The sequence below is a fragment of the Nuphar pumila genome, chromosome 7 (assembly GCF_984573655.1).
Source record: "Nuphar pumila chromosome 7, dmNupPumi1.hap1.1, whole genome shotgun sequence".
In the NCBI taxonomy this organism is placed as follows: Eukaryota; Viridiplantae; Streptophyta; class Magnoliopsida; order Nymphaeales; family Nymphaeaceae; genus Nuphar; species Nuphar pumila.
In genome coordinates, this window is record NC_143255.1 from 43,099,629 (window position 1) to 43,121,323 (window position 21,695).

A 21,695-nucleotide genomic window follows, 5' to 3' on the forward strand; every position below is an offset into this window, starting at 1 on the left:
TAAATAAGTGGGGTCTCCCCCTTTGTAATGTGTGGCTTCTTCAAGCCCTTTAGTGCATTTATAAGATTTTATGCTTTCTAGCCATTATTGGCTTTTGTGTATGTCCTCTTTTGGACTTGTTCTTTGATTTCTATGTGTGAATGTCCATTGTAGGACATACATTTCTTTTCCGCATATTTCATTACATGGTATCAGAGCCTTGGTTGTGCTCTTGATTCATATAGCTAGTTGTCTTGTTCTATCTCTCTTTGCTTGTCCTCCATTGTTGATTATATAATGGAAGGAGAACAAAAGATTGATCTCTCCTTCAAGCTCAATGGTACTAACTACATGATGTGAGCCGCCGCCATGGAGAACAACCTCAAAGGTAAAAAGCTTTGGGGATACGTTATGGGCACCATTAGGGAACCTCAACTTCAACTTACGAAAATAGATGGTGATCAAGAAAAAGCCCTTGAAGGAAATGCTCGCATGAAGGCTATTGAAGATCACCAATCCAAGGTTGAAGATTGGGAAAGTAAGCATGCAAAAATTCTTGCATGGTTCATGAACAACGTGGAGCTAAAGATTTGCGTCAACATTGCTAAATTCCGCCTAGCAAATGAAGCATGGTTCTTTATGAAAGGTATGTATACCCAAAAAGACCTTGCTCGTCAATTCTTTATCCAAGAAAAAATTCGTACCATTAAGCAAGGTGAAATGAGTGTAAGAGATTACTATAGCACTCTTGGCCCTTTGTGGGATGAGTTATCTCTTCTTGAACCTAAATGGGTATCAAGTGAAGATGTGGAAATGCGAAGAGAACAAATGGAGAAAGAACACTTTTTCCAATTTTTACATGGGCTTAGGCCCGAATATGAACAAGTGAGGTCCTCCCTCCTTCATAGATCCAAACCACTTCCTTTGGAAGATGCAATAGCCGAAATATGCCAAGAGGAAACACGTCTTGGTATGATTAAAGGAGGAGATGAAGTTCTTGCCGTGACTAAACCCGGCAATCATATGAAAACCTACAAGCCTCCACACTTTGGGAGGCAAAATAACTATAATGGCAATTATAGGAAAGCCATTTGCCATCATTGCCAAGAACCGGGTCATATAAGACCTAATTGTCCAAAGATAAATGAACCTCCAAAAGGTAAAGTTGCTATTATTGAAGAAATCCCGCAAAAGAAGGAGGAGCCAATGAAAGGGAAAGAGTCTTTCTCCCTTGCTCAACTATCCGAAGCACTTCAAATCCTACTCAAGTCACCATCAACTTCGAGAGCCGCCATTGCCTCTTCTTCTCCTCCAGGTACGCCTTCTTGGATTCTTGACTCTGGAGCATCTTTTCATATGACCCCTATTGAAAATGGACTATCCAATGTATGTAGCAACTCCAAAAATTCCTATGTTTCCACCGCCGATGGTACCTCTTTACAAGTTAAAAGTTTTGGAACCTTAGATTTTTCAAAAGATTTTTTTGTGCCAAATGTAAGAGTAGTACCTCAACTTAATTTAAATCTTTTATCTGTCTCTCAAATATGTGATCATGGATGTGAAATCTCCTTCTCAACCCAAGATTGCTCTATACAGGATCTCCAGTCCGGGAAGCGGATTGGGCAAGGCCATAGGAGGGGAGATCTCTACTACATGACCAATTTGAAACTTCCTACTAACTCATTTTGTAATCATGTCCAAGATAAAAATATAGAAACTTGGCATCAAAGACTTGGACATCCAAGCTTCTCAAAAATGTACTCCTTTCCTTTTGGAAAGAAATTTTGTAATGAGAAACATTTTGTTTGTAAGAGTTGTATTTTTGGAAAAATGAAATCCACCCCCTTTCCAAAGAGAACATTTGTGTCAAAAAGACCCTTTGAACTAGTTCATTCGGATGTTTGGGGTCCTTCTCCGGTCATATCAAAAGGAGGATACTCGTATTATGTTACTTTCATTGATGATTTCACTCGATATGTGTGGATATATTTTCTCAATCTAAAATCCGAAGTCTTTAACTTTTTTAAAAAGTTTCATATAATTGTCAAAAATCAATTTTCAACTAATATCTCCATTCTTCGATCCGATTCCGGTGGAGAATATCTATCAAATGAATTTCAAGAATATTTGGAAACCAATGGAATTTGTCATCAAAGGTCATGTCCTAGGACTCCCCAACAAAACGGTCTAGCCGAAAGAAAGCATAGACATATCTTGGAAACCTCTAGGACTCTTCTCATTTCCAAAGAAATTCCAAAATGCTATTGGGCCGAAGCCGCCTTAACCTCTACTTATTTGATAAATAGGATGATATCCTCATCTCTACAAAATATATCTCCATATGAAAAACTTTTTGAAAGAACACCCGATTTTAATAGATTAAGAATTTTTGGGTGTAAGTGTTTTGTCCTTACACATAAAAGAGATAAGTTATCTCCCAAAGCTATCGAATGTGTGTTCTTAGGATACGGAGAAAATCAAAAGGGTTTTAGGTGCTTCGATCCCAAAAGCAACAAACTATATGTATCCAAAGATGTTACCTTTTTAGAAAATGAGAACGGTTTTGAGAAAAATAAAGATATTGATGAAAGCGAATATGCTTTCTTATTTGATCTTCTCTCTCAAGAAGATGTGACTCCCCACGTTGAGGATGTTTCTAATGATTTAGAGGATACTCCTCTTAGTAATGTTGAAAATGGAAGTAATGATGTTGAAAATAGGTTAATTCAAACCTATGCTAGGCGTGGTCAAGAAACTCCCATTAGTGCGTTAGAAAAATATTCTCAAAGTTCCAACATAGAAGAAACCTCTTTAAGGAGATCTAGCCGGATCTCCAATCCACCAAATAGGTTTGTTTCCTATGAGTCCCTAACACCTAAATATAGGGCATGCCTAATTGCATTACACTCTTATCATGAACCATCACACTATAATGAAGCCAAAAACATTCCTCAATGGGTTGAAGCCATGAAACTAGAACTTAGTGCCCTTGAAAAGGCTAAAACTTGGGAAATATCTTCATTACCCACTGGAAAGAAGTCTATTGGATGTAGATGGGTCTTCAAAATTAAAACTAAAAGTGATGGGTCATTAGAACGTTATAAAGCTAGTTTGGTAGCCAAAGGGTATGCTCAAGAGTACGGAGTAGATTATGAAGAAACCTTCGCTCCCGTAGCTAGAATGACTAGTGTTAGGACTCTTATTGCAGTTGCATCCGTTAAAAAATGGCCTATCTATCAATTGGATGTTAAGAACGCATTTCTTAATGGCGAATTAAGTGAAGAGGTCTATATGGATCCTCCACCGGGAGTATCTATTGGTGAAAACAAAATTCTTAAACTAAAAAAGGCACTATATGGGTTAAAACAAGCTCCGAAAGCTTGGCATGACAGATTTAGCAATGTAATGACTAGTTTGAATTTTCGTTCATGTTATACTGACACTACGTTGTTTGTGAAAAGTGCAGGATCTTCAGTAGTGATTCTACTACTATATGTTGATGATATGATCATCACTGGAAGTGATGAACAAGGAATCCATGATATTAAGAAAGTTTTAAAAGAAAATTTTGATATGTCTGACCTTGGTTTCTTAAGATATTTTTTAGGTATTGAAGTTGCCTACTCTCCCCGAGGGTATATTCTCTCTCAGATGAAACTTGTTGCTGACATTTGTTCCAAATCTGGCATTTCCGATGATAAGAAGGCAGACACCCCTGAGGTCATCAATGCAAAGTTAAGGTTGGAAGATGGAACACTTCTCGAGAATCCTACTCCCTACCGGCAACTTGTTGGGGCCCTGACCTACTTATCCATCTCTCGGCCAGACATAGCTCATGCAGTTCACTCAGTCAGTCAGTTTCAACATGCACCTACATCTGTGCACATGAGTGCAGTCTTAAGAATAGTCAGATACATTAAAAACACCATAACTAAGGGAGTTTTTCTTTCCTCTTCATCATCTCTTGATTTAATTGCTTATACTAATGCTGATTGGGGAGGAAACCCTAATGATAGAGTCTCAACTACCGGTTTTTGTGTTTTCCTAGGTGACTCTATGATCTCTTGGAGATGCAAGAAGCAGCAAAAGGTGTCATTATCCTCAACTGAAGCGGAATATCGTGCAATGGTCACTACAACCATGGAGCTTGTATGGCTTAGAAGTCTCCTCAATGATATGGGCGTAATCATCTCCACTCCTTCGAAGATGTGTTGTGATAACAAAAGTGCCATTTACATTGCAAGCAATCACACCTTCCATGAGCGGACTAAACACATAGAGATGGACTGCCACTATGTTCGAGATGAATACTTAAAAGGAACCATAGCACTGCCCTACGTCACATCCGAGTACCAGTTGGCGGACTTCTTCACTAAAGCTCTTGCTACTCCTCGTTTCATGTTTCTTCTCAACAAGCTTTCGGTTGTATCCCCGTAAAGCTTGAGGGGGGGTGTTAAAATATACATGTAATCAATATATTTATATATATATATAAATATATTCACCCATACCCGATAAGGGGTATTTCTGTAAAATCGCCCAATAGGGGCAGTATAGTCTTTTTCCTTTTTTTTACTTTTTCTTTTCTTTTTCTTTTTTCTCCTTTTTCTTTATTTTTTCTTTTTCTTTTTTGTGCATTAAATGCACCTTCATTGGGGGCCCCAACAAGGAGTCGTTGGGCCCCCAACGGTCACAATTGTGACCGTTGGGAGCCCAACGACACCTTGTTGGGTCTCCCAATGGTGCCTTTTCTCTCCTTTCTCTAAACCCTCTCTCACTCCTCTCTTGCCTATAAATAAGTGGGGTCTCCCCCTTTGTAATGTGTGGCTTCTTCAAGCCCTTTAGTGCATTTATAAGATTTTATGCTTTCTAGCCATTATTGGCTTTTGTGTATGTCCTCTTTTGGACTTGTTCTTTGATTTCTATGTGTGAATGTCCATTGTAGGACATACATTTTTTTTCCGCATATTTCATTACAGCTGACAACCATACATTTCATGAAAGAACCAAGCATATCGAAATGGATTGCCACTATGTGCGTAAAGAATTTCTGAGAAACACCATCACTCTACCTTATGTTACTTTTGAGTATCAACTCGCAGACTTCTTCACCAAGGTACTTTCGTCATCTCGATTTTATTTTTTTCTTGACAAACTTTCAGTGCTCACACCGTAAGTTTGAGGGGGGTGTTAAAATGTATTGTATTGTTAAAATGTAAAACTGTACATATATGTATATATAATAATATTATATTATTATATATATATATAAATACATTTTTAATTTCTTTCTTTTCTGTATTTTTTTTCCTTTATTTTTATTTTTTGTCTTTATGTCATCTAGTTCAGTTTGAACTAGAATGACTGTTGCTAGTCAAGTCCTGTCCAGACTTGACTAGCAATAGAGTTGTTGGACTGACACAGTCCAACAGCTCGACACATTCCAACAGCTCTAAATAGAGCTGTTTGACTGTGCCCAACAGCTCTATTGAGTCCTCTTTCAGCTGTGTATATAAAGGGGTGCAGCCCCTCTTGTATTTCACTCCAATGCTTCTTAAGCAATTGGTTTTTCATATCAATAAAGAATACATTTTTATTTTTATTTTGTTTCCAGTTATACCCTTTTTAAGGGTTATGCTTTAGTGTCATTCTTGACACTTGCTCTTGTTAATCAAAGCTCGTGTTTCGAAGATCCCCATTTCATTTCATGGTATCAAAGCCGCGGAAGTACTAAATCTTGAGGAAAAGCTGCCTCGGTTTCCATGCCCGTTTGCAAAAGTGTTCGCCACTTGAAGAGAAGTGTTTTATCACTTCATTGGAGAAGATTTCACATCTTGTTGTATTGTTTTTTTTTTTCTTTCTTTCTCATTTTCCTTCTTGTTTCTCTTCTATCCCTATTCTTTCTCTCCTTGTAATCGATGGATGACAATGATAAAGTCACCATCATGCCTATGAAACTAAGCGATACGAACTATGTAACATGGGCTTCAATCATGAAGCACCATATATGGGGAAAAGGCTTATGGGGGATTGTGGATGGTTCCGATTCGGAACCTAAGCTATCTCTTACTAAAAAGGAGGGAGATAAAGACGTCCCTCTATCGGAAGAAGAGAAAATCAAGGCTATTGCCTCATACGAGAAGAAATGGAAAGAATGGAGAATATCTCATGCGAAGATAATGTCATGGCTTATCAATAGCGTTGACATTAAAAAATGCTCAAGTCTTGCCAAATTTGATCATGCCGATAAGGCATAGGAATACCTTAAGAATATGTATTCCCTTAAAGATATTGCACACGTGTGCAACCTCCAAGAAAAAGTTCGAATGATGACACAAGGAGACAAAAGTATTCGTGAATATTACAATGGGTTGTCCGAACTTTGGGAAGAACTTTCCCTTTTAGAACCAAAGTGGCATTGTGCCGAAGACATCGAGCTTCGTCAGAAACAACTCGATGTTGAACATTTTTACCAGTTTATCACTGGATTAAGGCCGGAATTTGAAACCACTAAATCGGCCCTACTTCACCGGGGAAAAATTCCTTCTATTGTTGAAACTATTGAAGAGTTAACAATGGAAGAAAATCGTCTCCGGAAAGGTTCTTTAAAAATTGAAGATGATTCCGTTTTAGCCGTGTCTAGACCAGAGAATCATGTTCGATCATATAGGCCTCCTCACTTTAACCGACAAAATGGTGACTATGATAAGAAGAAAGTTATTTGTCATCACTGTCATGAACCGGGACACTACAGGCCACAATGTCCCAAACTTAAGGAGCTGAGAGAAAAAAGAGCTGCAATTGCTGGATCGGAGCCTAAAGATCAGGATGCACCAGTTTCCCTGGCCCAACTAATGGAGATCCTTCAGCCTCTCATCAAAGGTGCCTCTTCCTCATCTGAAGCTTCAACCGGCGCAGCAGCCTCATCTTTTTCTGATTTAGGTAAAATTTCTTGGCTTCTTGACTCTGGTGCATCTTTTCATATGACCCCAAATAATCAAAGTCTATCCAAATGTGTTAAAAATAAAACAAGTGTGTCAAAGGTCTTTACTGCTGATGGGACTTCTCTTGAAATAGAAGGAATAGGAGATTTTGAAAAAATTTATAAAACAAAAAAAATTTTTATTCCAGAAATTAGACATGTTCCCAAATTAAATTTAAATCTTTTATCTGTATCTCAAATTTCTGATTATGGGTGTAATATTTCTTTTTCTTCTCATGGTTGTTGGGTACAGGATCGCCAGTCAGGCAAGCTGATTGGGGAAGGCCATAGAGAAGGAGGACTCTATTACATGGATTTTTTGGAAATGCCGAAGAAAGCTTTTTGTTATAATATTCAAAAAATAGAGTTGGAACTGTGGCATAAGAGACTTGGTCACCCACATATAGCCAAAATCCAACATTTTCCAAATCTAGGGAAATTTTGTAACTCTGAATCATTTGATTGTAAAGATTGTATTCTCGGCAAAATGAAAAGATTACCATTTCAGAACAGAACCTTTTTCTCTTCAAGACCACTTGAATTAATACACTCGGATGTTTGGGGTCCTGCACCAGTAATTTCTAAAGGAGGATTTGTTTACTATGTTATTTTTGTCGATGATTTCTCCCGACATACGTGGATGTACTTTCTCAAACATAAGTCTGAAGTATTTTCATACTTTCAAACTTTTCATAATATGGTTAAAAACAAATTTCAAAATGATATTACTATTTTTCGCACAGATTCAGGGGGAGAGTTTTTATCCACAGATTTTCAAAATTATCTTAAATTGCATGGCATCACACATCAAAGATCTTGTCCTTATACACCTCAACAAAATGGACTGGCAGAACGAAAACATCGCCATATTATAGAAACCACTAGAACTTTATTAATAGCAAATCAAGTCCCTAAAGACTTTTGGGCAGAAGTTGCCTTAACTGCCACCTATCTCATTAATAGGATGTCATCTTCTTCGTTACAAAATATCACTCCCATTGAAAAACTTATGAACATTTCTCCAGACTACTCTAGATTAAGAATATTTGGGTGCAAATGTTTCATATTTACTGACAAAAATGATAAACTTTCCCCTCGTGCGATTCCCTGTGCCTTTTTAGGATATGCTGAAAACCAGAAAGGTTATAGATGTTTTGACTTCAAAAATAATAAACTATATGTGTCTAGAAATGTTTCCTTTCTTGAAAAGGAGAGCTTCTTTGATTTTAGAAAATTAAAAGACGTCACTGAGTACTCCTTTTTGCTAGATCTAACATCAACATCTGATGAATATGACCTTGATTGTAACTTTGATGATGATCCAAGAATTATTGATCTTAATGTTGAAAATGAAGAAGTTCATAGAGATACTAGTATTCAATATTCCAGGCGACAAGAGTCTAATACTCCATGTGCACTTGAGAAATATTCTAACATTCCAACTAGACAATCATCCCGAATCTCGAGGCCTCCAGAAAAGTTTGTATCATACGAGTCTTTCTCACCCACATATAGGGCAGTTATTGCATTAATTCACTCATATGAAGAACCATCCACATATTTTCAAGCAAAAAATGATATCAAATGGATAGAAGCCATGAAAGTTGAATTAGATGCACTTGAAAAGGCTTCTACATGGAATATTCAAGATCTTCCTCCAGGGAAGAAAACTATAGGATGTCGATGGGTTTATAAAATTAAAACCAAGAGTGATGGTACTCTTGAAAGATATAAAGCCCGTTTAGTAGCCAAAGGTTATGCCCAAGAATATGGGATTGATTATGAAGAAACCTTTGCTCCGGTGGCTCGTATGACTACTGTCCGAACCTTAATTGCCTTAGCTTCTATCAAAAAATGGTCTATTTTTCAAATGGATGTCAAAAATGCTTTTTTAAATGGAAAGCTAGTTGAAGAAGTATATATGGAACCCCCTCCTGGTCTAAGTATTCCTAAGGGTAAAGTCCTTCGCTTAAAAAAAGCTCTTTATGGACTTAAACAAGCACCAAAAGCTTGGTATGATAGGTTTAGTCGTGTTATGATTGATATTGGTTTTCAATTCTGTTTAACTGACACTGCTTTGTTTATTAAGAATTCTGATGCAGGAATCATTGTGCTTCTTCTTTATGTGGATGATATGATCATCACCGGAAGCGATAAACAGGGAGTTGAAACAATCAAAACACTTCTTAAATCTCATTTTGAAATGACTGATTTGGGCTTGTTGAGATATTTTTTAGGCATTGAAGTTGCTTATTCTCCTAGAGGATATTTATTATCTCAGACTAAATTTGCTTTTGATATTGTTTTCAGGTCTGGTATTACTGATGATAAGAAAGTTGACACTCCAGAAGTTGTTAATGTTAAAATGAAGATTGATGATGGAGAACTTCTTGCAGACCCTACTCCTTACAGACAGCTTGTCGGGGCACTTTCCTATCTATCCATTACCAGACCAGATATAGCGCATGCTGTTCATACAGCAAGTCAATTTCAACATGCTCCTACTTCTGTTCATATGGGAGCAGTCATGCGTATTATCAGATACATCAAGTCCTCTCTTTCACGAGGACTTTTCTTATCTTCCTCCTCTTCTCTTGATTTAATTGCATATACTGATGCTGATTGGGGAGGTGATCCCAATAACAGACACTCAACCACTGGCTTTTGTGTCTTTTTAGGGGAATCATTAATCTCGTGGAGGTGTAAAAAGCAACAGAAGGTATCTCTCTCATCCACCGAAGCTGAATACAGAGCCATGGCAACCACGACCATGGAAGTAGTTTGGCTCCGACGACTGCTTGCTGACATGGGAGTTGAAGCAACAAAGGCTTCACAAATGTGTTGTGACAACAAAAGTGCGATCTACATTGCCAGTAACAGAACATTCCACGAACGCACCAAACACATCGAAATGGATTGTCACTACGTCAGAGAGGAATATCTACACGGGATAATTGATCTGCCATATGTCACTTCAGAATATCAGTTAGCAAACCTCTTTACAAAGCCTCTCGCTGCTCCCCGATTTCACTTTCTCTTAGACAAACTTTCGCTTATTGTACCGTAAGTTTGAGGGGGAGTGTTAAAATGTAAAACTGTACATATATGTATATATAATAATATTATATTATTATATATATATAAATACATTTTTAATTTCTTTCTTTTCTGTATTTTTTTTCCTTTATTTTTATTTTTTGTCTTTATGTCATCTAGTTCAGTTTGAACTAGAATGACTGTTGCTAGTCAAGTCCTGTCCAGACTTGACTAGCAATAGAGTTGTTGGACTGACACAGTCCAACAGCTCGACACATTCCAACAGCTCTAAATAGAGCTGTTTGACTGTGCCCAACAGCTCTATTGAGTCCTCTTTCAGCTGTGTATATAAAGGGGTGCAGCCCCTCTTGTATTTCACTCCAATGCTTCTTAAGCAATTGGTTTTTCATATCAATAAAGAATACATTTTTATTTTTATTTTGTTTCCAGTTATACCCTTTTTAAGGGTTATGCTTTAGTGTCATTCTTGACACTTGCTCTTGTTAATCAAAGCTCGTGTTTCGAAGATCCCCATTTCATTTCATGGTATCAAAGCCGCGGAAGTACTAAATCTTGAGGAAAAGCTGCCTCGGTTTCCATGCCCGTTTGCAAAAGTGTTCGCCACTTGAAGAGAAGTGTTTTATCACTTCATTGGAGAAGATTTCACATCTTGTTGTATTGTTTTTTTTTTTCTTTCTTTCTCATTTTCCTTCTTGTTTATCTTCTATCCCTATTCTTTCTCTCCTTGTAATCGATGGATGACAATGATAAAGTCACCATCATGCCTATGAAACTAAGCGATACGAACTATGTAACATGGGCTTCAATCATGAAGCACCATATATGGGGAAAAGGCTTATGGGGGATTGTGGATGGTTCCGATTCGGAACCTAAGCTATCTCTTACTAAAAAGGAGGGAGATAAAGACGTCCCTCTATCGGAAGAAGAGAAAATCAAGGCTATTGCCTCATACGAGAAGAAATGGAAAGAATGGAGAATATCTCATGCGAAGATAATGTCATGGCTTATCAATAGCGTTGACATTAAAAAATGCTCAAGTCTTGCCAAATTTGATCATGCCGATAAGGCATGGGAATACCTTAAGAATATGTATTCCCTTAAAGATATTGCACACGTGTGCAACCTCCAAGAAAAAGTTCGAATGATGACACAAGGAGACAAAAGTATTCGTGAATATTACAATGGGTTGTCCGAACTTTGGGAAGAACTTTCCCTTTTAGAACCAAAGTGGCATTGTGCCGAAGACATCGAGCTTCGTCAGAAACAACTCGATGTTGAACATTTTTACCAGTTTATCACTGGATTAAGGCCGGAATTTGAAACCACTAAATCGGCCCTACTTCACCGGGGAAAAATTCCTTCTATTGTTGAAACTATTGAAGAGTTAACAATGGAAGAAAATCGTCTCCGGAAAGGTTCTTTAAAAATTGAAGATGATTCCGTTTTAGCCGTGTCTAGACCAGGGAATCATGTTCGATCATATAGGCCTCCTCACTTTAACCGACAAAATGGTGACTATGATAAGAAGAAAGTTATTTGTCATCACTGTCATGAACCGGGACACTACAGGCCACAATGTCCCAAACTTAAGGAGCTGAGAGAAAAAAGAGCTGCAATTCCTGGATCGGAGCCTAAAGATCAGGATGCACCAGTTTCCCTGGCCCAACTAATGGAGATCCTTCAGCCTCTCATCAAAGGTGCCTCTTCCTCATCTGAAGCTTCAACCGGCGCAGCAGCCTCATCTTTTTCTGATTTAGGTAAAATTTCTTGGCTTCTTGACTCTGGTGCATCTTTTCATATGACCCCAAATAATCAAAGTCTATCCAAATGTGTTAAAAATAAAACAAGTGTGTCAAAGGTCTTTACTGCTGATGGGACTTCTCTTGAAATAGAAGGAATAGGAGATTTTGAAAAAATTTATAAAACAAAAAAATTTTTTATTCCAGAAATTAGACATGTTCCCAAATTAAATTTAAATCTTTTATCTGTATCTCAAATTTCTGATTATGGGTGTAATATTTCTTTTTCTTCTCATGGTTGTTGGGTACAGGATCGCCAGTCAGGCAAGCTGATTGGGGAAGGCCATAGAGAAGGAGGACTCTATTACATGGATTTTTTGGAAATGCCGAAGAAAGCTTTTTGTTATAATATTCAAAAAATAGAGTTGGAACTGTGGCATAAGAGACTTGGTCACCCACATATAGCCAAAATCCAACATTTTCCAAATCTAGGGAAATTTTGTAACTCTGAATCATTTGATTGTAAAGATTGTATTCTCGGCAAAATGAAAAGATTACCATTTCAGAACAGAACCTTTTTCTCTTCAAGACCACTTGAATTAATACACTCGGATGTTTGGGGTCCTGCACCAGTAATTTCTAAAGGAGGATTTGTTTACTATGTTATTTTTGTCGATGATTTCTCCCGACATACGTGGATGTACTTTCTCAAACATAAGTCTGAAGTATTTTCATACTTTCAAACTTTTCATAATATGGTTAAAAACAAATTTCAAAATGATATTACTATTTTTCGCACAGATTCAGGGGGAGAGTTTTTATCCACAGATTTTCAAAATTATCTTAAATTGCATGGCATCACACATCAAAGATCTTGTCCTTATACACCTCAACAAAATGGACTGGCAGAACGAAAACATCGCCATATTATAGAAACCACTAGAACTTTATTAATAGCAAATCAAGTCCCTAAAGACTTTTGGGCAGAAGTTGCCTTAACTGCCACCTATCTCATTAATAGGATGTCATCTTCTTCGTTACAAAATATCACTCCCATTGAAAAACTTATGAACATTTCTCCAGACTACTCTAGATTAAGAATATTTGGGTGCAAATGTTTCATATTTACTGACAAAAATGATAAACTTTCCCCTCGTGCGATTCCCTGTGCCTTTTTAGGATATGCTGAAAACCAGAAAGGTTATAGATGTTTTGACTTCAAAAATAATAAACTATATGTGTCTAGAAATGTTTCCTTTCTTGAAAAGGAGAGCTTATTTGATTTTAGAAAATTAAAAGACGTCACTGAGTACTCCTTTTTGCTAGATCTAACATCAACATCTGATGAATATGACCTTGATTGTAACTTTGATGATGATCCAAGAATTATTGATCTTAATGTTGAAAATGAAGAAGTTCATAGAGATACTAGTATTCAATATTCCAGGCGACAAGAGTCTAATACTCCATGTGCACTTGAGAAATATTCTAACATTCCAACTAGACAATCATCCCGAATCTCGAGGCCTCCAGAAAAGTTTGTATCATACGAGTCTTTCTCACCCACATATAGGGCAGTTATTGCATTAATTCACTCATATGAAGAACCATCCACATATTTTCAAGCAAAAAATGATATCAAATGGATAGAAGCCATGAAAGTTGAATTAGATGCACTTGAAAAGGCTTCTACATGGAATATTCAAGATCTTCCTCCAGGGAAGAAAACTATAGGATGTCGATGGGTTTATAAAATTAAAACCAAGAGTGATGGTACTCTTGAAAGATATAAAGCCCGTTTAGTAGCCAAAGGTTATGCCCAAGAATATGGGATTGATTATGAAGAAACCTTTGCTCCGGTGGCTCGTATGACTACTGTCCGAACCTTAATTGCCTTAGCTTCTATCAAAAAATGGTCTATTTTTCAAATGGATGTCAAAAATGCTTTTTTAAATGGAAAGCTAGTTGAAGAAGTATATATGGAACCCCCTCCTGGTCTAAGTATTCCTAAGGGTAAAGTCCTTCGCTTAGAAAAAGCTCTTTATGGACTTAAACAAGCACCAAAAGCTTGGTATGATAGGTTTAGTCGTATTATGATTGATATTGGTTTTCAATTCTGTTTAACTGACACTGCTTTGTTTATTAAGAATTCTGATGCAGGAATCATTGTGCTTCTTCTTTATGTGGATGATATGATCATCACCGGAAGCGATAAACAGGGAGTTGAAACAATCAAAACACTTCTTAAATCTCATTTTGAAATGACTGATTTGGGCTTGTTGAGATATTTTTTAGGCATGGAAGTTGCTTATTCTCCTAAAGGATATTTATTATCTCAGACTAAATTTGCTTTTGATATTGTTTTCAGGTCTGGTATTACTGATGATAAGAAAGTTGACACTCCAGAAGTTGTTAATGTTAAAATGAAGATTGATGATGGAGAACTTCTTGCAGACCCTACTCCTTACAGACAGCTTGTCGGGGCACTTTCCTATCTATCCATTACCAGACCAGATATAGCGCATGCTGTTCATACAGCAAGTCAATTTCAACATGCTCCTACTTCTGTTCATATGGGAGCAGTCATGCGTATTATCAGATACATCAAGTCCTCTCTTTCACGAGGACTTTTCTTATCTTCCTCCTCTTCTCTTGATTTAATTGCATATACTGATGCTGATTGGGGAGGTGATCCCAATAACAGACACTCAACCACTGGCTTTTGTGTCTTTTTAGGGGAATCATTAATCTCGTGGAGGTGTAAAAAGCAACAGAAGGTATCTCTCTCATCCACCGAAGCTGAATACAGAGCCATGGCAACCACGACCATGGAAGTAGTTTGGCTCCGACGACTGCTTGCTGACATGGGAGTTGAAGCAACAAAGGCTTCACAAATGTGTTGTGACAACAAAAGTGCGATCTACATTGCCAGTAACAGAACATTCCACGAACGCACCAAACACATCGAAATGGATTGTCACTACGTCAGAGAGGAATATCTACACGGGATAATTGATCTGCCATATGTCACTTCAGAATATCAGTTAGCAAACCTCTTTACAAAGCCTCTCGTTGCTCCCCGATTTCACTTTCTCTTAGACAAACTTTCGCTCATTGTACCGTAAGTTTGAGGGGGAGTGTTAAAATGTAAAATTGTACATATATGTATATATAATAATATTATATTATTATATATATATAAATACATTTTTAATTTCTTTCTTTTCTGTATTTTTTTTCCTTTATTTTTATTTTTTGTCTTTATGTCATCTAGTTCAGTTTGAACTAGAATGACTGTTGCTAGTCAAGTCCTGTCCAGACTTGACTAGCAATAGAGTTGTTGGACTGACACAGTCCAACAGCTCTTAATAGAGCTGTTGGACTGACACATTCCAACAGCTCTAAATAGAGTTGTTGGACTGTGCCCAACAGCTCTATTGAGTCCTCTTTCAGCTGTGTATATAAAGGGGTGCAGCCCCTCTTGTATTTCACTCCAATGCTTCTTAAGCAATTGGTTTTTCATATCAATAAAGAATACATTTTTATTTTTATTTTGTTTCCAGTTATACCCTTTTTAAGGGTTATGCTTTAGTGTCATTCTTGACACTTGCTCTTGTTAATCAAAGCTCGTGTTTCGAAGATCCCCATTTCATTTCATGTATATATATATATATATATATTACTGTTTATGTAAACTGAAATACCCATTAGGGTTATTTCAATCATTTTGGCTTGTAATAGTTGTCTGCTAGGGACTGATGACTTTTGTTTTTTACTTTCTTCTTATTTTTATTTTTCTTATTTTAGTTTTTTTTACTGTTGTAAAAGGTTGGTCCAACTAGCTATTGGACCAGCCCCAACGGCTAGAAATCTAGCCGTTGGGGTTGGCCCAACAACTAGTTGGGTCAGCCCCTTGAGCATGGGAGTGCCTCCCTTGTATTGTTTTATGCTTGTTACTAAGCATATTTGAATAAGGCTATATTTTTTACTTGTGTTCTTGCTCTCTTTTGAGAGATTGGATGTTAGCCCTTAGTGACTCTTTGTATTTGACCCATTAGAAGCTGTGTGTGTGTGCACCTTTGTAGTCACTTTGTGACATTGTATTTGTGCACTTGTTTCATTACAGTAATAGAATCAGATACAGTTTCCTCAGAGAGAGAATAGTTTATCCACTTCTAAAAGGAGGCTACTCCTTTGAATTCAATCAGTTCTTACCATAGTACAGATTAGGATATTAATTCTCAAAATATGAACATCTAGATCTCTTAAAAGGTTAGCATATCAAGCTGGAGGAGCAAGCAGATATATCACTCAAGTCAGATTGAAAGGCATTAGTATGAGACTAGCATCTGTATGCTTAAGAGAGACTTTGTTGCAGACGACTTCTTCCAATTGAAATGAATTCCATTAATTCATGATATATAAGGGTGCAACAATCCCCACTAACCGAGCTGATACCATTATAAACAAGGGATGTCGACATTTCATAAGAAACATATATAATAGAACTGGGGAACAAATTAGTGTAAAGCTAAAAGTTTATATAGCTAAGAAAGATTGACTATTAAGCCACACTGTTTGTCAAGAAAGTACATATACCAAGAACACGAGGTACTAGGAGAATACAAGGATAAAAGAGTGTAAGGAACAATTTTCAAACTACATTAGAATCTTAAGCAACTGGAGAGCTTGTTTAATTATACCAAGTTCAACTTTCCTTGACAAAGTTCCCATGCTCACTGTTTCCTTTCTCTCTTTTTTTCTGAAACAGAAAATTAGAGCAGAGCAATTGAAATCTGCATTACGTCTTATCAAGACTATGAGTGCAGGATGGTTGTCCACCACATCATGGACTCCATGAAGCAACTAAAGAAGACCCAACTTTCTAGTAACCACTCATTACATCATAAAACACACCAGTACGCTATCTCATCCCATGTTTTTCACTCTTAAGAACTTCACTGCCATCCCCCACATTCCTTTGTTTCTCAAATGTTTTCGTAAACTTTCTTCTCTGCATAAAAATCATTAGCCCCTTTCTGAAATTATTTGTTTTGTTCAGGCAATGAAAATAATAATTCAGCAACCCAAATCCTTTTGTTCAAAACAGAAGCTCTTCCGGCATATCTGACTGCGCCAGCCCACACCCCCACGAACAGTAGTACTACTAACTTGATGCATATGTGAGGAAAATGCAATCAGGGGCACCGATTATCTTAAAGGTAATGAAGCATAACTCAAAAGATCCCAGCTTTTTCTTATTACCATAAGCCAAAACGAAAGAAAATAAAGGAAATTTTAACAAGATATGGTGGCCAAACTCTTTTTCTTTTCTCTCTCAGAGGAACCAAACTCTTGCATATTTCATATTCACGATTGTCATTTCACCAAAGAGCATGAAATTTTGAGAACTCGAAACAAGCAGAAAACTATGAAAAAAGAAATGATGTTGATCGATGGAATTTCATGAGAAAACATAAAAAACAGTCGAACTGAGGGATGGGCACCTGGTCTTTGTTCCAAAGCTGACCCAACACCACTTGAATTCTCTTGCTTGCCTTCTTCGATAGCATAACAAACTACCCCAGGTTTTCTCTTGCGGAACTTCACAGAGGGGAGCGATAGTGTTGAAGGGGACTCATCGGACACCCTCAATTTTGAGATAATGAAGATGTTAGTCTTGCTGGTTTTGCGAGAAGTTGGTGCCCGGAGACTGTGGAAGGCATTTGGTTGAGGATGCGATAGCCATACTGTGCTACCCATCTCCCTCGTCCAGCCGCAGAGAGAGAGAGAGAGAGAGAGGATTTTTCTCTGATTTTTCATGAATAATATATTTTTACGTTTAAAGTAATTTGGGAAAATTTATCACCATATAGAAATGGCGAATTTTTGGACTATATTGCTAAATACCAAAATTAGTTGAATTCATTTCAGCAGAATATCGATACAACATGGTAAGAAAGCCTTATTGGAAATACCCAAAAAAACTTCATTAGTGATGACATATCGAAGTTTAGTATATCCGGATAATCTGGTGATATTATCAGTTTTTTGGGGTAAGCTAGTGATATATCAATTTAGTGCGATTACCTGATGTTAACTCGGATCGGATCCCATTCAACTGGGATTTGGGGTTAATGTAACAAGTCTGCAAGAATGGACTTGGGTCAGACCTAAGTCTAACTCGGGTTCTGTTAAGATCCACTACTTTTTTTATGTAAAATATTTGACCAGGTCCGGTTATTGCCGCCTGCATCCGAACCTGGATATAGTTATAGAAAATGGATCCGGACCAAGACCAAAACCCAGCTTCCCAAACTAGTACCCAGATCCAGACTGTCTAGTTTCTACTTAGTGCATTGATAAAGTGTTTATGTAACTCAGGTTTGAGCATGGCTTCTTGCAAAAAGCAAAAGGTTAGGTTGGGTTAGCCTGTAAAATACATTTGGTCCGGTTGGTTGTCAGATCTAGATCTGACAAATGTTGTTAAAATCGGTTCATTAGGTGAATCGGTTTCTGAAAAAAATGAAAAAAAAATAAAAATCGATCTTGAATCGCCACCTTATTAACATCAGATGACACTTGTCATTAAAAATAAATACCTTAAGAATTTTTAACCCCTTAAAATTATTAAAAATTAAATTAAACCGACCTTGAATCAGCCCCTTTTGACTCGTTTTTTGGGTCAATTTGATCTTAATTGACCGATTCAGACCGATTTCGACAACATTGGATCTGACCCGCTTGAAACCCTACCATCCCAATACCTTAAATACAAGAATAGGACTGAGCTAACTATGGCCCCTTTTCATTATTCTCAAATTTTAATCTCCTAAAAAATAATTTTTACACTTGTCAGAGTGTAAACTGACGTACAATACTGAGATTAGCAACAATTTTACTAATAATAATTATTACTAGAAATAAAATAGAACTAGATTGTTCACTGGTTTATTATTGCAATTTGTAGAAGAATTTATTTTATAAATTTTTTATTTTAAAACTAACAAATATAATCATTAATTTCGATGAGGCTTCTCTTGTGCAACCAGCCAACAAAAGAGATACCATATCACAAGCTGTAACCAGCATCATAATCTCACAGTTAATGAACATGTTATCACATCTGTAAGGTGAATTTTATGAAAAAAGAATAAAAAAGAAAAACTCATTCGGATATCATAGCGACCTAACCATATATTGATCCCTTTTTAACATGTTAACAATGCCATATATTGACATATAAAGGTTTAGTGCATTCTCAATTGTAAGTCCACTAATAAAGAAAGTTGTGGTGCCATTAATAACTCGTTAACAATACCATATATTGAATCTCTAATATGAACCTTAATCAAAATCGGTATGCTTCCATCCGAGACAGAGCAATTCAAAACTATAGGAATGTAAATGGTTCATGTTCTGGTCAGATGTAGCCAATACTAGATTTAACGAATTTGAGTTAGATTCAGATTCAAATGTGGATGGATGAAAGTTCAAACTGAATCTGGTTTTTTCCATGTAATCGGATTTGGATATCTGCAAAATCCATATAACTGTCTGATTCAATTGCAAATTTCAAAACCAAATCCAAGTTCAATTATTAATTAAAATCAATCTGGCTTAAGGAATCTGACTAATCAAAGTCGGATTCAGTCGGATATCTGATAAAATCTAAATGGTTGACATCATGTGAACGTTGTAAAAATTTTCCCTTTTCTTCCTTTTCCTTTTGAGGGTAAAAGAAAGAGAAAGAAACTATTTGCAAGGTCTCACTTGACCTTTTAAAAAAGATAGATAAATTTTGATTTTTGAAATAACTTGCCTCCATTTTGAAACTTTGCGGAAAACTGGAGAGACGAGATTCGCTCATCGGTACGAGGTTCAACCGTTCCTGGTGCTTTTACCAGGGGTAATTGAACCAAGGATTGAATTTTATGTCTTTTGCTTTGCCTAAATTTGACTAAAAGATTATTCTAAAATATTAAATGCACATAGAATCATGCTTGTGCTATGATGTATGCTTTTGAAAATATTTCAAAATTTTAGATTTTTCAAGTGATTTTGAAATGGGTTTGAAAATATCTTTAAAGAAGTAGTTCGGAATTTGAACTTGATTTGAAAAATTGAAATTTGAATCCAATTTTGAAATGGATTTCAGATTGAAAAATGAATTTAGGAATTCAAAATTTGGGAGTTGAAATTGTAACTAAAATCAAAAGTTCAAGTAGAATTTTGAGATTTTGAGAGTTTTAAATTTTGAACTTGGAATTTGAATTAAAAATGAATATTTGAAATAAAAAATGAAATTGGAAAAGAGTGAAATTAGAAAATAAAAGACTGAATTTTGAAGTTTTGAAATTGATAAATTAGAGTTTTGAACTTTAAGTTTGTTCCTGAAATCGAACTTGAAATCAAATCAGAATTTGAAATTGAAACTTTGAATTGATTTTGAAATCCGATTCGATGTTTGAAATCAGAATTGAACCTAGAATTTGGAAATTCAAAGTGAATTCTAAAATTTAGTTTAGAGTTAAATGGAGAATTGAGATGAAATTCAGAATCTTGGAAATTGAACTTGAAGTGAAAATAGAATTCAAAATTTGGAATCTTGAAAAGAAGTAAAGATTTGAAAATGAAATTCAAAGTTAAAATGTGAAATTAAAAAATGTGAGGTTCAGAAATGAAAATCAAAAATTAGAATTTGAAATAAGATTTAAAGCTGAATGATATTGAAAATAAAAAGATAAATCTGAATTTGTAATTGAAAGTCGAAAAATGGTTTTGAATTTTAGAAATGAGAACTGTGTTTTTGAAAATTTATTTCAAAAATCACTTGAAATTTTGAAAATAATTTGAAAAAGATGGTAAATTATGATGTAATTCTATCTTAAATGATGAAATGCTTTGAAAGAATTTGTTTAAAATTAGAAAAAGCAAATTTCATTCTTCAATAGAATTGAAATAAGATTAAATTTTAATATATTCATGACTATGGTCACAAATATATTTAAATTTAATCTTTATTTAAATTTCAAGAAAGAATAAAATAAATTTTTGTGCTTTTATAGAAATTAAAGCAAGATTAAATTTTTATATATTCATGACTATGGCCATAAATATATCTTGATTTAATCTTTACTTTTAATTTTGATAAAAGAATAAAATGCATTTTGAAAATATGATAACTTTGAAAATAAATTGTATTTTAATAAAGAATAAAAATTTTAAGTATTGTTCATATTCCGACTATGGCCGTAAATACAAACTTTACTTAATTTTATTTATCCTCTATTAAAGGATGCAAATGCCATTCGTGTTTTTCTATTGTGTCATTTTTGAAAGAAAATAAAAATAAAATGCTACAGTCAATTATGAGAAATTTAAATATAACTATATGCTCATCCATTATACTCTAAGACAGAAAATAGAAATTCTCATTAAATGAAAGTGTTACAATCTTGGATTTAAACTGAACATGAAAAAATATAAAAGGAGGAGCCAAGGTCTTCACGCTTCCCTACAAAACACAAAATAGCCCAAAGCAGCAAAAAATACAAGAGGAAAATGCAAATACTATGTTAAACTGGAAATACATATGATATGATGAAATGGAATGGAAAATGCATATGATATGTTAAAATGAGGATGAAAAATGTATATGAAAAATGCAAATGCAGTGCATTTGCTAAAATGCCTATGAGAGCACATTGGCTAAGATGATGATGGAAGTACAAAATGCACTGCATAAGCTAAAATGTATATGAGAATGCATTTGCTAAGATGTATATAAAAATGTATTTATCGAAACATATATGGAAATGCAATACATAGTGGAATGTAACATGAAAATGCAGGTGAATGTATAAAATGCAGGAAATGATATGCAGATGATTAGTATGCAAAGGATATGCAACACACAGCAAGGCAAATGAATGATC

The 21,695-nt window shown here is 35.7% G+C and overlaps 1 protein-coding gene across 1 annotated transcript in view; it reads right to left on the bottom strand.

The window, feature by feature from the left end:
• LOC149832087 (sec-independent protein translocase protein TATC, chloroplastic-like) overlaps nt 1-17,572 on the bottom strand; it is a 52,738-nt gene extending 35,166 nt beyond the window's left edge. The window contains exon 1 of the mRNA XM_090014319.1: nt 17,265-17,572. Coding sequence (XP_089870445.1) covers nt 17,265-17,520 — 256 coding nt within the window. The 5' untranslated portion in view covers nt 17,521-17,572. The remainder of the gene's footprint in view (nt 1-17,264) is intronic.
• Nucleotides 17,573-21,695: the final 4,123 nt, after the last annotated feature.